The following is a 13,528-nucleotide window of genomic DNA, read 5'->3' on the forward strand; positions in this document are numbered from 1 at the left end:
ATAATCTTCGTCACATATGAAACCTGTAGTTCGCGAAGGGCGATACCAATCTGGATCTCTCCGAAGACTGGATATGTTCGGATGATAAAATTCATCGAATATAACAGATTGCCCAGCGAATTTGCTACGTGGAAGAGGTGGATAATCTTTGAGACGCCATCCGTAAATCCAGTTTGTGCAATCCGGATAATAATAACGCTTCTCTGGAATGTCTTTCAGTCTAAAATGATCGACGCTTATTAGTGTAAGTTGAATCATTAAAACTCCGAGTTGCTTGCTTATCATTCTACTTTCGTCTCTCCTTTTCCGAAAAATTATTATTTGATTACTACTAAAATTTGCAAGACCTTTCGTAAATATAATTTTCAGCGGTGATGAAGCTGGGCTGGTCTTCGTATAAAATGGCCTTTACTCGCGGATCAACGGGTGTCATTATATCCATTTTTATGGAACCGTCTGGTTCGCGCGGTCTCCAATTCGGCAGCGGTTTCAAACGTATCTATGAAACATAAAAGTATGATTTCTCTCGCTACGTTTCACTCGCTGGGATGAGTAATCATTTGTAACATGTAACACAGATGCATACTGTGTCCACTACGGTCGGTTCTCTTTCTGGCTCGATCTTCGACGGCAATTCGATCTTTTCCGTCTTCTTCAAATGATCCAACAATTTCTGCTGGTTCGTCAAGAACCATCTGATACGCGTGTTCTCCTCTTTCTCTATCATCGCGGTGTAAAATCCTTGGCAACGAGCGTCGCAAATGCTTCCCCTGCTCGCCATCGTTCACGTACTCAGGAATTTGTACAAGAGCGAGACCAAAATCTGTACGTACGCCCATTGATTCAAGTAAAAGCTGAATTTATAGATAATTTTCGACATAGCATGACTCTGAAATGTGATCACGTCTGCACGATGCTCCGATGTTCGATCAACGGGTCGTTGAGTCTTCTTCGGCAATTGTTCCACGATACAGTAGGCGAGAGAAACGCTTTCTGTTATTATCAATACGCTCATAGAATTAGTTTATTTACATCGTTATTACATGTAATATACTGTACTGTACATCGAGTTAGTTGTAGTCGAGTTAGTACTTTTTTGTTAGAGTACGTTTATGTGATAGTATCAGTGGGAGCATTGTCTTATATACAAACTTGTTGAGATTCCTCTTGACTCGACTTTCAATGGGCGAAGAATCGAAAATAATAAATCCAAGAAAGAAATTGTACGAATGGTTTTATTTATTTTTCAGGCGATGAGAGACCGTGGAAATGGACATTGCTGGTATCACCCTTGCTACTCCACGCAACGTGAGTATTTATTTAAATAATTAAAAAAATACACAATCAAATTTTACGCGATCAAGTTAGACTGCGAACGTAAATTTTATTTTTATATACGACGATTGTACAATACGCACGCATGTTGTGTTCGATAACACGTATGTACTCGTATCGTATTTTTTCCCATTCAAGAATCGTATTATCTTCGCATCATAAGAACGTATGATTAAAAATAACTTTGAAAGAGAAATCGTCTACGTTACCTAGCAAAAGAAAATATGTTTATCAAAAATGTATATATTCTTTTTTACACACATAACAAGAAATAATGATTACATTATTTTACGATGTCGAATAACGATATATAATTATTAATAACAATGAATAATAATAAATAAATATGGCGTGAAGTGTGAGTTTTCATATGATATTACTCCCTCTTAAAGTCAACATCAAATGACCCAGTAATCACAGCCATAGGAAGCAATATTTGATGATGTCATCGTGAAGTTTACATACGACGTTCTTATATTACACTGACTAAAAAGCGATCTCTTAGTTTGTACTTGTATGATGAAGGCGATTTTTACTTGTCGCACACTTTTCTTTTCTATATCTCGCACTCGCGTAATGCTGTAACTTATCTACATTGTCCTCTACGAGATAATCGAAATTCTTCTACTGATCTTTTACGCATATCACGTTTAACATTTCGTTCCGCAGTCGATAGATCCGTAATAAATTTACATTTTAATCTAGAAAACTTAGAACCTGCGGTATCACGTTTCGTTCAAAAGGGTATTGGAATATTAGAATTTTTACATGTTCTTCCTGCCCGGAGCAGGTCTAATCACGAATTTTCCATTTCAAAAATTTCAATTATGCCCACTCAATTATGCTAAACGTACTTCCGTCAGAAAATTATCTTTTTTTCCCATGCGTCCCACTGTTTTTTATTTTTCTTTTATTTTTAAATCTATGCGTATGTATATATTGTACAATACTTAAATATACTATGTAATCTAACTCACTGTTCAAGTGGAGCAATCTTCTTTTCGACTCAGTGTTTAATTTCTGTAGTGATCATGTTTTCCCTTACATTGAAATTTGTTCCAGTTCAAAATATCGATACACGAAATGTCTGTCCAATTTCAAATTAAATTACATGCATAATTCTTCCAGATATGCAAATATAAAAATATCTCGCTGATTTCGACGAATGATTCATGCGACTTAGGTTAACACGCAAATATACAAAAATACGTCGTACACATAAATTGATCGTAATTGAAATTTGTTCTTTTTACTCCATATGAACAGTACGGCAGACGATAGTATGTCTAATTATTTTTACACACCGGATTGTAGTCACCTATTGTCTATCAATAATAATACTAATAATATACAATTTTTCAAAGTAATATCGCTAACTAATAATTTCGTTAATTTCCCTTTCAAAGTGATACTCTGTCTGAACAATGGGCTAAACAAAATTTTGTAAACGTCGACCGATTTGTCCTGATTTTCTGGTGACACGTTCGTGGATCGTTTCAACGTACTGAAAAAAAATGCAGTCATCGTTTCCCGATCAGCTATTTGAGAGTGTTCGTACGTTAAGAATTAACGTAGCGTTCCATAGAGTCTGTGTCCTGCACTTGACTCAATCTTCGTTCCAGTCACCCTTCGTTTACTCTTCCATATAATATGCATCCACTAGTTCGAATTACTTTACATGCATAATCATAACGTGACGATAAATGATTCAACGAAATATTATTGATAAATTCTCCAAATGTGAAAAACCTGACGCTTTGTCCAGCTAATCCTTCGACGAAATATTTAAATTGTCATAATCAGAAGGATCGAGAGTACCTAACTGGTGGTCACATCGAGTAATACGGTGGTCGGAGCGTTTTTGTTTAGGTACACGCTTACATCCTGGAATCGACTAGACTTCGTCGAGGAACCTTGACTCTGGTTTAATTCGTTCGAGGAATCGATGCCAGTTTCTAGTCCGTCGCCCTGATTTTTGTGCAGTATATACTTGAAAAATTCGTATCTAAACAATGAGAAGAGAAAAGAAACATCGTCATCTCTCGTTCTCGTTCGAGCATCTTTAAAAGTAACCGTGGTAATTATATGCCAGACACTTACGTTGACCAGCAGATGGTAGTTGCCGGAATTTGATAAAGGACGCGGGCATTCAGGCCGCGGAAATAGCCACGTACGCCCCCGTATCTATAAACCTTTTTGAAAGCGTCTATCATACCCCGAGCTTCCACGCCATTTTGCGTATTTAAAAGCGTTTTACAAACGTCCAAAGGTGTCGTGACCGCAGCAGCAATAGCTCCTGCTAATGCACCTGCGAAATAGTACAGCTCGTTCGAATTACACGAATTCATTATATGAGTACGTTTGGGTATATCCCGTTTCCTCTTAGCAGATACATACATACCTGATACCATGTGTGCTATAGGATTGTACATGTGCTGAGGATTCGAGAAAGCTTGAGCAACTTCGTATGTGATAAAGTGGATCATCTGAAAGGGTACGTTCATCGCCAATTGTGTCGTGTAACTTCTGTAGAATGCGTATGCACCTTCGTTCTTGTATATACTCGTCACGCACGTTATGACGTCCCGATAAGGAGAGTTATACATTTGTAATCGTTGTTTGACCACTGCAATGACAAGACAAGTTTATTCCTCACTGGATCATCTCCAGGAATATTTCATTTACCTTCTGCTGGATTCATCACGCCATCGTGAAGAAGCGTCGCCACGCAACCGGCGGCTCCGTACGCGGCTACATTAAATTCAGGATGCGTTTTTGAATTGAGGAATTGATTCTTTAGGAATTCGTAGCACGAGAAATATAATGCATGCGCGGGGCCAGCTCCAACGACCATTGCACTCATACCACGAATCGGTCTCAGAATCCCTTCCTGTTGCACCATTCTGCTCAACACCGACTTTATGCCATCCGCCCTGCGAGCACCCGGTGTCAACGCTTGCATCCTCGTCTAAATAAAAAATAGAGTCGATTCAATAGAATTCTTTTCTCGTATATCTCAGATTAATATTTCACGTATCAATGGACTGTTTAGACGCAACTTTGCTCAACATTTTTCAGTGATCGCTGATAGGAAAAGATATGAAGTTATCAAGACACTCTTGTCTTGCAACCATGACTTGCATTTATTTAAAGATTTTTAAATAATAATTACTTTTTAATCATTGTTTACATGCCACAAAAAATAAATACAGGCATTTCAAACGGTATGAAGGTAGAGGAGATACAAGTTAGATTGTAAAAATTAATTTCTTACACCGGCTCACATAGCATCATCGTATTGCCATCGGTACCGAGTTTTCTAATGACTACACGTAAAAGTAACTGCCGGTAGTTTGAAAAGAGAACCAAAAATAGAACTGAGAAGCGTGTTATATAATGAATGAATTTGAAGCTCATGTTCTGTTTAATTCTCTTGTATGTCTGCTTCACACGATAGCTAACGTAGTTAAGAGAGTAGTAAAAATAATCGACAGGTGTAACGAAAACAATTTGTACGTTCATGAATTGATTAAAAACAGTTAATCAGAGTAAAAAGTTTATTTTATTCATCATCATCGGTTGACATAATTTCATTATAATTCTATATATAAAATGTAGCTAGATTTACAGTGGCAATAATGCATTATGACATAACAGACGGTATGCATGCTGTTTTGATAAATGTTGGAGAATGGCAAGGAACGTGTTACAGAACATTATTGCTAAATCATTTGATGACTAATTCATTTTTCAACAGACTCTAAGACGATTGTTAGACCTGGAAACGGTTACGAAATTGCATTGCCCAAAGCGTTTGCATAATTTTGTAACAACAATACAGAACGTGAAATTGTACGATCGAAAGTTGATACCTTGAGATCAACATTAACTGCGTCAGAACTTTAAGTACCATCATTATTTACTTAAGATTATAACGACGATCGTATGGCATGCAAACTTGGCGATACAAGGAAAATGATAAAGACCGAAACGATCGTCGGGTCTTCGAATATCCATAATTACTATTATTCAAAGACCAGGCGATTCGCACCGTCACGTTATTAAAATTCATCGGATTTTGTTAGGGCGCATCGCACGATCGAGTCGGTCATGATTATATATCGTGCGAGTTTAGGTTATGTAAAGAGCATCAGGAGAGAAAAAAATGTACCATAGAAATAAGAGCTGTTACCTTAACACTGTCAAGCGGGTACATCACGCAATGCTCCATAATTCCGGCGAATGCACCTGCTGTCATGTGTATCGCCACCGAGGATGTGGGCAAACTCTCGTAAACATCATGCGAGCTCATATTTTCTTCGGGTCAATTTAAATACATACGATTTTCAGTTTCACGACCTTTTAAACGCGAGTATGTGATCAGTGATTATAGGTATGCCTCGTCTTACAGCAGGTTTCGGCACTTTCCGTTACCGAGTTTCACAGTTTACGCAGCGGCATTAGCCTTCCGATCGCCGAAACGTTCATTTAAGTCGAGGTTGATGTTCGTTGATAGTGTCTTGACGCAACTCCTCAGTGAAATCGTAAAGACTGCTGCTAGGTGCTAGTCCCGGACAATGAGAAAATTTACAATGTAGAATGATCAAAAATATTAAGTATCCCCACTACGTAATTCACAGGAAAGAAATTCTGATCTTCTCAATTATACTTTATCAATGTACAAGGGCACATGGCATTCGCGTATAGTTGTTTGTTCGAATCGTTATGGAACTCGGTACATACTGGCATTCTGTGGCAATACGGTTACGGATCGTCATACGTTCTCGTGCGGCCAGGTTAGGTGTACGCGCACGTGTTACGCATGCGTCGTATTCAACCACGTGGTTTATGCGTACATATACTACTGTGCTCAGTATGCACTACCTACGCCTACGCATGCAGGAGAGGGAGGAGGATTTAATAGGTAGCATGACTGAAGAAAACATGTTATGTAGACAGATTGATAATCTGACTCGTTCCTAGAAAGATGGGTCACTGAATTCACGTGGGTTTTAACGCCGTGGAATGAATCTCCGTCCATGTTCGTCGAAGGTTTTTCCACAATTGCGTTTCGTTCGTTTAATCGTTTAGACTCCTATCAAGAAAATTTATTCTACTCTGTTACAGTTTAATATACCTGATAACAATTTATCATTAAGTATGACCTCAGCATGTCTATAAGCCAAGGAACTAAGTCAACGATAAATTAAATAACGCATGTTCGCTCGATTCTTCAGCGAGAAGTCGTCCAGCCCCTATTTTACTCGGATAGATACAGATATCTTACAATTAGATAATGCGAAGAATGATAAGAATTTATAGTTCATTCAATCTGATAAGGAATCATTGCTATGTGTGATGGTAAGTGATCGGTCTCATTAAAAAATGTAACGCCCCATATTGATTTAGATTTCAGGTTTCGTAGCATTATATTTTATACGCGTTAGACAATACATGTGCAATACCTACTACATATATAGCATTGTATTACGTAGCATATGACAAACTGTTCAGATATTGCGCTATTTATAGAAAATATCACGAACGTTGTACGCTGTAACCGAGTGCTACCTCGCAACATAGTTGCAACGTTTCTTCCCGGATGCACGGTCGCATAAAAAATTAAAAGGAAGTTGATCATAAAGAATTCATCATAATACAAACAAAGGTCTTTGCATGCGCTGCATATGGATTTATGTGGATCTCGATTAGACAGCGAAGCCGTTACGATAAATACAAGTTGCACTTGCCCAAACTGAAAGACAATGATTCGACGTACTTAATTGAAATTGCAAGCATACATGTAACTCAATTACCTAATCGTGTACGATGTTCTTGTGTAATAGTTCTCTTTCCTCTCGCGGTTAAAAGAATCGTAGTGCACGTGTCAGGGATATCACTTTCGTAGGAAACCTGTAGACTTGTTAAATAAATTATACGAACGTTATAAAACCTTTGAATTCTGTCTCACGTTCCGATCTGTGTCCCCCATCCCATCGTTTCATGTTACTTGAAGAAAATATCAGCTGAAACTCATCGCAAAGATTTCCTGTAGTTAATTGTTATGCGCACATGGGGGAGGATTTATTAAAGTACACGTACACATTATGAACGATTTAACATGTATACAAAAATTCGCTTTATTCAAAGCAACCATAGTATATAATTATAATTTATAAATTGTTAATCGCTATATTACATATGGCAATAAATATTTTAAAAAGTTGGAAAAAATATTCTACAGTATTTTCATAATAATGTGTAATGTACCGCTTTATGTACGTATGAATGTGTATGTACATATTTGTACAACCTTACGCGTGTACAGAATAAAGAACACGCATTACTTACACGTAACGCTTCTCTACCTCTACTTTATTACTACCGACGGTTCTTTAAGTATCTAAAGGAGAACGATCCTACGCATAATTTATTAGTACATGACGAAAGTGAACGATTCTTAAAAATTCTCTCGCTGCTAGTCATTCCGTAGTCTCTTTTTTTAAAAAGCCAGATCATCGAAACTATTTCATATATGCATTCATCAACGACACGATTACGTTGTTGAAGAGTGGATTTAAAAGAACTTTATACTTTCGTAGGGGTGTGGAAAACATCACTTGGTTGACTACATTTTCTTCGATTTGCGTTTGACAAATATACTCTGTCATTTAAATGTACCCATTGGGTATCGGTAAAAATTGCAAACTACCAACTCCAGACTTGTGTATTCGTTTATAAGTTGAGCTTCGTACAAAAATTTCGATACAAGCATCGTGAAAAAATAAGAAATTTATATTATGAATATTTTCGTTCTTATAAACAAGAACCACGTAAGTATACATATTACGTCTGAAACAAAACTTAAGAATACATTATTCACAGAAGTTTGTACACGTCCTTTTTGGAAATAATAAAATCTCGATGAATTTTATCGAAACTGAACGTCTACATAGCGTTGTCCAATGTGCATTCGTACGTAAATGTGTATCTCACTAATACTGCGTTATACTCATTATTACTATATAATTATTATGCAAATTATAATCGTTTAATCAATTGGCCTTTTAACGCTTTCATTCGAAGAACGTCAACCGACAGAAAACCTTTGAACACGTTTATACAATCTCAAAAGTTGCATAATAATAATAAATTTTTTGAATAAATTTTACAGATACTGTACGTCTGATAGTTTAGAAATTCTTCTTTCCGGTCTCACATCAACATTACTTTTTTATTAATTAAAATTGATTCAAATATGTATATACATACGTATATATATATATAATAGAATCAACAACTAGGACATCTGATCTTGCATTAGATAAAGTAAAATATAACTTAACACCTGAAACTACGAACTACTAGCTATACCTGATTGGATCTCCTACTTCTGCGAGAAGAACTTGAAAACAATGGACGTGGTTTGTACAAGTCGTCGCTCGAGTAACGTTGACTACTCCGGTGCCGGCTGTAATTACATAACAACAGTGTAATAAATCTTTACTCATCTCATTTAACATCCGATTAAATGTTGAACGAAAAAATCAGATGGAATATCCGAGGTACCTTTTATCTTCCTTGATGGTGTTCGAAGACGGTATTTTCTCGCTGGTCGCGGATACGTCGCTTTCGGGGCTCAAAGGCATGACAAAATTCTCGCCGTTCAAGAGCACCTGCGGAGTACATATGTTCGGTTGAAGCCTCTGCTTCTTAGGCGGAATCAATTTCCTCTTCTTCATGTTGGTCAACGTTTCTTCGCTCGTCGAGTCCAGCACCTTTTTATGCCCATCGTTATTGTTATTCGAATTATTCAACAGTATATCCGTCAATGGACTGGAAGAAAGCTTGCGTTTCGGTAAAGGTGGTGCCATGGCTTTCGGCATCGAAGACACAATTTGTCCCCCTAAACTCTCTATCATCTCCTCTAAGGAACTGTTTTCCATTAACTCTAACGACTCTAAGAAACTGGAGAATTTTTCCCATTTCTCACTGTCGGCCTTGAAATAACGACAATCTCCGTTGTCGTCGGTTCCCGTCGACGTAGATTCTATCGTCCGTGGTTCTTCCTTAACGTTTCTGATGCAACCTCCCTTACTCGTGTCGTTGCTCGGATCATCATCGTATCCAGAATATTTAACGACGTCTTTAGAACAACTTGCATCGTCCACGTGTGCGCTGCTCGACTCTGACTCTTCTTCGCTTTTTATGTTTTCTTCTTCTTTAATAATATCACGATCAAGAGATTCTACACATTCTTCCGTTTCATCAATTTTTTCTGTCTTTACTACCGCATTGTTGTCTCTTTCTTCTGTCACAGGAGACAATGACCGTTTATTTTGCGATTCTTCAGCTCCTTTATTGTCAGACAGATTTGTTTGAGTATCGGAACTTGATTGTTGCGTAGATTCTTCTTCTAACGTTTTGTCATTTAACGATACGCACAGTTCCTTGCCAGGCAATTTCAATTTCAGATCGGAACGCGTCTCCAACATATCTTTTGTGCCAGCTTCTGTTTGTAACATCATTATTGATCTCTCTTCCAGCGTCAAGTCGCTCTGCTTCTCAGGATACGGTTCTTCGTATTCCTCATCCGGCACTTCTATTATTTGAACGCGTTCTTCATCCGGCATACTTTCAAACGTTTCATTGTCCAACGTGTTTGCTTGTACCGGATCTTCCGTCCTTTGTGCGAATCTTTTCTCCAATTTTTTCGTCTCCTTGAGTTTTTGTTTTTCTATTTGCTTTCTGATCTTCATTAATTTCTTTGCTTCGTGGAAGTTCTTGGCAAATTTCGGTTTCTTCAATTTAATGTCTCCTAACGCACCGTCGTCACCTGCTGACAATGCTCGCTTTTTCAGAGGCAACATTTCTGATTCTGGCCCAATCTGTGTCTCGTGATCATCAGCGTCGTCTGCCTTGTACTCCGCTGCTCCCTTATTCGACTTACAGCTCTGTTCTTCCATGTTCGATGATTTCATGTCGCTCGTACGCACTTCTTCGATATTATCCGAGGTCTCGCTACCAGAATTGTTTACGTGATTTGTTTCTTTGGTCAGACCCGACGTGCTCGATTTGCTCGCGATATTGGAACCCGAATTGTTGGACTGCGAACTCTTGCTGCTCGATCCGTTCGAACCGTCTCTGTCCGTGGAACGTCGATCGTTCGAGTTTCTCCTCAAACTAGAATGATCATCCTTAGATTTCGACTTTTTCTCCTCTCTTCGTTTCTTATCCTTAGGATGCAAATCATTTTTACTATCTTTTCTATCCAGTTTCTCGTTCCGCGCCGAACCTTTACTCTCGGCGTGATTCTTCGCTTCTCTTTTAGAACCGTTCACCTTCTCGCTGCTCGACTTCTTCGTCTCAGCTTTTTCGTTTTTCTCTTCCTTCTCATTTTTCATCGACTTCTTTACATCCTGTTTATCCAATCTTTCCGTCGAATCCGACTTATTACCGATAGAATTCTTCAACTTCGAATGATCTTTAGAACTACGTCTCTCGTCCCGTTTATTCTTATCTTTGTCCTTCGATTCGCTTCGTTTCTTTTTTTCATCGACAATTTTCTCGGACGATTTAGAAGTCTTGAGTTCGTGAGAACTCGAGGAAGTACTCCTGGAAGATGTTTTGCTGTCTTTCTTATACGGCTTCTTATCTTTCAGCGAATCCTTTTTATCTTTATTCTCCTTGTTTTGGTTCGACTCCTTCACGTCTTTGTTCAATTTCTCCTTTTCCGTTAATTCTTTCTTCTCCCTGAGCTCCCTAATTTTCTCCTTGTAAAGATCTTTCAAATCTTTGCTCTCTTTACTGACGTTATCCTTCCCATCGGTTTCTTTTGTTTTCACGCAAGTATCCTTCTCCGCATCTTTGACTCCATCTGCGATTTCCTTGGGTTGATCGTTCTTATCTTTGCTCTTACTCTTGTCGTATTTCTCGTACTTCGAACTGCTGTGACTCCTCTCCTTCTTTTTATCGCTACTCCTGTCCCTGTGATGCTTTCCATCTTTCGCGCAATTTTTATCTTTCGACTTCAACTTCGACTCGCTGTCTCTGCTCCTTTCCTTGCTCTTGTTCTCGTATTTCTCTTTTACGCTACTGTCCGTGGCATCACGCGAGTTCTCCTTAGAGGATAAATTGCTTTTAATACTCTTCGAATCTTTACCATCCTGTACATCTTTACCTTTGTTTAATTCAAAAATATTTTTATTACTCTTATTCTTGCTCGAGTCGCATTCTTTGACGGGTTTAAAATTGTCTTTACTACTACTTTTAACATCACATTTATCTTTGCTGGCCTCGTCCTTCGGCATGTCGCAAAACGGTGTCGACGCAGGATTCGAAGATCCCAAATCGGTCACAATGGACAATCGAGAATCGGAGGAAACTTTGCTCAGGTGCGAGTCCTGATTACTGTACTCGAAATTGTCTCTCGACAGTTCGTTGCAAAAATCAGGACTCCCGGATCTGTGACTAGTCAATTCCGATATACCCGATAAATGTGAATCGTTAGAATTGTTCGATTCGTTCAAATTCATAATATCGATCGGTTCGAATGTGGGACTGTCCTCTTCATCCTCCTCTGTTTTATCATCAGACTTTCCGAACGTATTCAAATTTAAATTACTACCAGTCTTATTAAAAGTTTTATCACTTCCATCCAACGTCTTCTCCTCGGAGAGAACTTGCTCGTTCTCAGACGCATTGTCTCCGCTTTTCTCATTCGAGGTCTCTTCCCTCTGCGACTTTTGTTCGTCGGTTAATTTCGCCTCTTTTTTCATTTCTAAATCCTCGATGCCATCCATGGATTCCAGGGATACATCTTTCAAACTATTTTTGTCAGATTCCGGCGACACTGGATCTAAATCTTTGGGTAACAAATCTTTAAGGCCACACGCACCGTTCCTCTCTCTCGCCTTAGGTCTTTCGATTCCTAGAAATTTATATACCACGTCTTCTATCTGAGGCATGAAGACAGAATATATTTTTGGATTCACCACTTGATCCACTATGCGCTCTACACCGGCGTCTAAGTAAGGAGCTTCGTTTATCTGTTTCCTCAACGTCTCCCTTAATTGATTCTTATTTAAATCTGGTTTCCACGATTGTTTACTGAGAAAAGAATTTACCGACCCTTCAACTCTCGTATGCAAGTTTTGATATGCTGGCTGCAATGAAAATAATACAGATTGAAATATTGTTAACAGCTCTTTTCGTAGCATGTCATTCATTCTATCGCATAGCATCTGCATGAATGTCATATTTGAAAAATACAAATAAACATTACCGTAATTACGAGTGGGTCAAGATCGCGATCAGAATGGCTTTACGAATAATTTTATCATTATGCGAAGTCATGACAGCATGTAAATGTTACAAATTACATTGCTTACCTTTGTATCAACATCCGCGATACATTCTTTACGGAATTGATCAAAGATCCCTTGAGATTTAACTTCTCCCACGATGTGATCCACTAATCGTGGATCACCTGCCAACAGTGTGTTGGACAATCCTAACTCCATGGCAAATACGATGCGTGAAATGATTGTAATTTATTCGTACACTAAACAATTATTCATTTTCACCGACCAATTCGTCCCATGAAACAATGCGTATCTCGATACTGCGTCCCTCTCTCTCTATCTATCTGGCTTTGTCTGGCTGAGTTCGCAATGTTTGCATCTATCAGGTTAAAGAGCAAACGAATAGCGATCAGTGATACCAAACGTAGACGTTGAAATTCGAACGTACCATACCAGTGTGAATCCAGCTTTACACTTAGGTTATTCCGTCCAAAAAGATCTATTAAAATTGTTTTTATTTTGATGTGTCAAACAGTATCGATCACAATTCTGTAAACGTCTGATCGAGCATTGAAAAGATAAGACGTACATTTATTAACACTCGTTTTGAATTTTGTCCCCTAGGGGAATCTAACACATGCACATAGCTGGCTCAGTTTTGTTGTTACTAGCTGTACGGCGCTATAATCGAAATTCCTCGAATCTTACGATCAGAGAGAAAACTGCAGTTTTCCGGTTAAAAAAATAATGGAAGGAATCGTCCAAGAACAAGTGTATCGAAAATAAGAGAGATCGATTTATAAGAAAATAAAAAAAGAATAAATCACAACATATCGATGAAGACGATCGACCGGGAGAGAGCGTGGGAGAGAGGGAGGGAGGTGCCTGAG

The 13,528-nt window shown here is 38.3% G+C and overlaps 2 protein-coding genes and 2 long non-coding RNA genes across 7 annotated transcripts; 2 read left to right on the forward strand and 2 right to left on the reverse strand.

Annotated features, from left to right (window-relative positions):
- Positions 1-6: 6 nt before the first annotated feature.
- Positions 7-1,349, forward strand: LOC113465221 (uncharacterized). The gene is made up of 4 exons (XR_003390063.1): positions 7-244; positions 370-514; positions 579-825; positions 1,251-1,349. It is a non-coding gene; the product is annotated as an uncharacterized LOC113465221 (long non-coding RNA).
- Positions 1,350-2,055: 706 nt separating this feature from the next.
- LOC108632288 (mitoferrin-2) lies at positions 2,056-6,163 on the reverse strand. 4 transcript variants are annotated; one of them, XM_026819565.1, is made up of 6 exons: positions 6,079-6,163; positions 5,528-5,899; positions 4,021-4,303; positions 3,737-3,961; positions 3,436-3,643; positions 2,056-3,340 (listed from the first exon to the last, which is right to left on the reverse strand). In XM_026819565.1, exons 2-6 carry the CDS (start codon positions 5,645-5,647, stop codon positions 3,154-3,156), a joined length of 1,023 nt encoding a protein of 340 aa, XP_026675366.1. In that variant the 5' UTR covers positions 5,648-5,899; positions 6,079-6,163; the 3' UTR covers positions 2,056-3,153. The 4 variants fall into 4 exon arrangements, with proteins under 4 accessions (XP_026675366.1, XP_026675365.1, XP_026675364.1 ...); XM_026819564.1 differs by having other exon boundaries at positions 6,005-6,107; XM_026819563.1 differs by having other exon boundaries at positions 5,528-6,107.
- Positions 6,164-6,192: 29 nt separating this feature from the next.
- On the forward strand, positions 6,193-7,291 carry LOC108632289 (uncharacterized). Its single transcript, XR_001916963.2, has 3 exons — positions 6,193-6,387; positions 6,463-6,696; positions 6,868-7,291. It is a non-coding gene; the product is annotated as an uncharacterized LOC108632289 (long non-coding RNA).
- A 154-nt stretch (positions 7,292-7,445) lies between these two features.
- LOC108632287 (biorientation of chromosomes in cell division protein 1-like 1) lies at positions 7,446-13,417 on the reverse strand. The gene is made up of 4 exons (XM_026819561.1): positions 13,087-13,417; positions 12,726-13,017; positions 8,905-12,500; positions 7,446-8,806 (listed from the first exon to the last, which is right to left on the reverse strand). Exons 2-4 carry the CDS (start codon positions 12,855-12,857, stop codon positions 8,704-8,706), a joined length of 3,831 nt encoding a protein of 1,276 aa, XP_026675362.1. The 5' UTR covers positions 12,858-13,017; positions 13,087-13,417; the 3' UTR covers positions 7,446-8,703.
- Positions 13,418-13,528: the final 111 nt, after the last annotated feature.

The sequence above is a fragment of the Ceratina calcarata genome, unplaced genomic scaffold (genome assembly GCF_001652005.2).
Source record: "Ceratina calcarata isolate Rehan_Ccalc_2016 unplaced genomic scaffold, ASM165200v1 scaffold153.2, whole genome shotgun sequence".
Lineage (NCBI taxonomy): Eukaryota > Metazoa > Arthropoda > Insecta > Hymenoptera > Apidae > Ceratina > Ceratina calcarata.

Excerpts from the sequence above, each read along its gene's own strand:
- LOC108632288 (XM_026819565.1), bottom strand. The coding sequence starts at position 5,647 with ATGAGCTCGCATGATGTTTACGAGAGTTTGCCCACATCCTCGGTGGCG. Across the intron at positions 4,304-5,527 it reads ACCCGCTTGACAGTGTTAAG|ACGAGGATGCAAGCGTTGAC; the intron begins GTAACAGCTCTT and ends TTTTTTATTTAG. Across the intron at positions 3,644-3,736 it reads TATAGCACACATGGTATCAG|GTGCATTAGCAGGAGCTATT; the intron begins GTATGTATGTAT and ends ACTATTTCGCAG.
- LOC108632287 (XM_026819561.1), bottom strand. The coding sequence starts at position 12,857 with ATGGAGTTAGGATTGTCCAACACACTGTTGGCAGGTGATCCACGATTA. Across the intron at positions 12,501-12,725 it reads TCGCGGATGTTGATACAAAG|CCAGCATATCAAAACTTGCA; the intron begins GTAAGCAATGTA and ends TTTTCATTGCAG. Across the intron at positions 8,807-8,904 it reads ACCATCAAGGAAGATAAAAG|CCGGCACCGGAGTAGTCAAC; the intron begins GTACCTCGGATA and ends ATGTAATTACAG.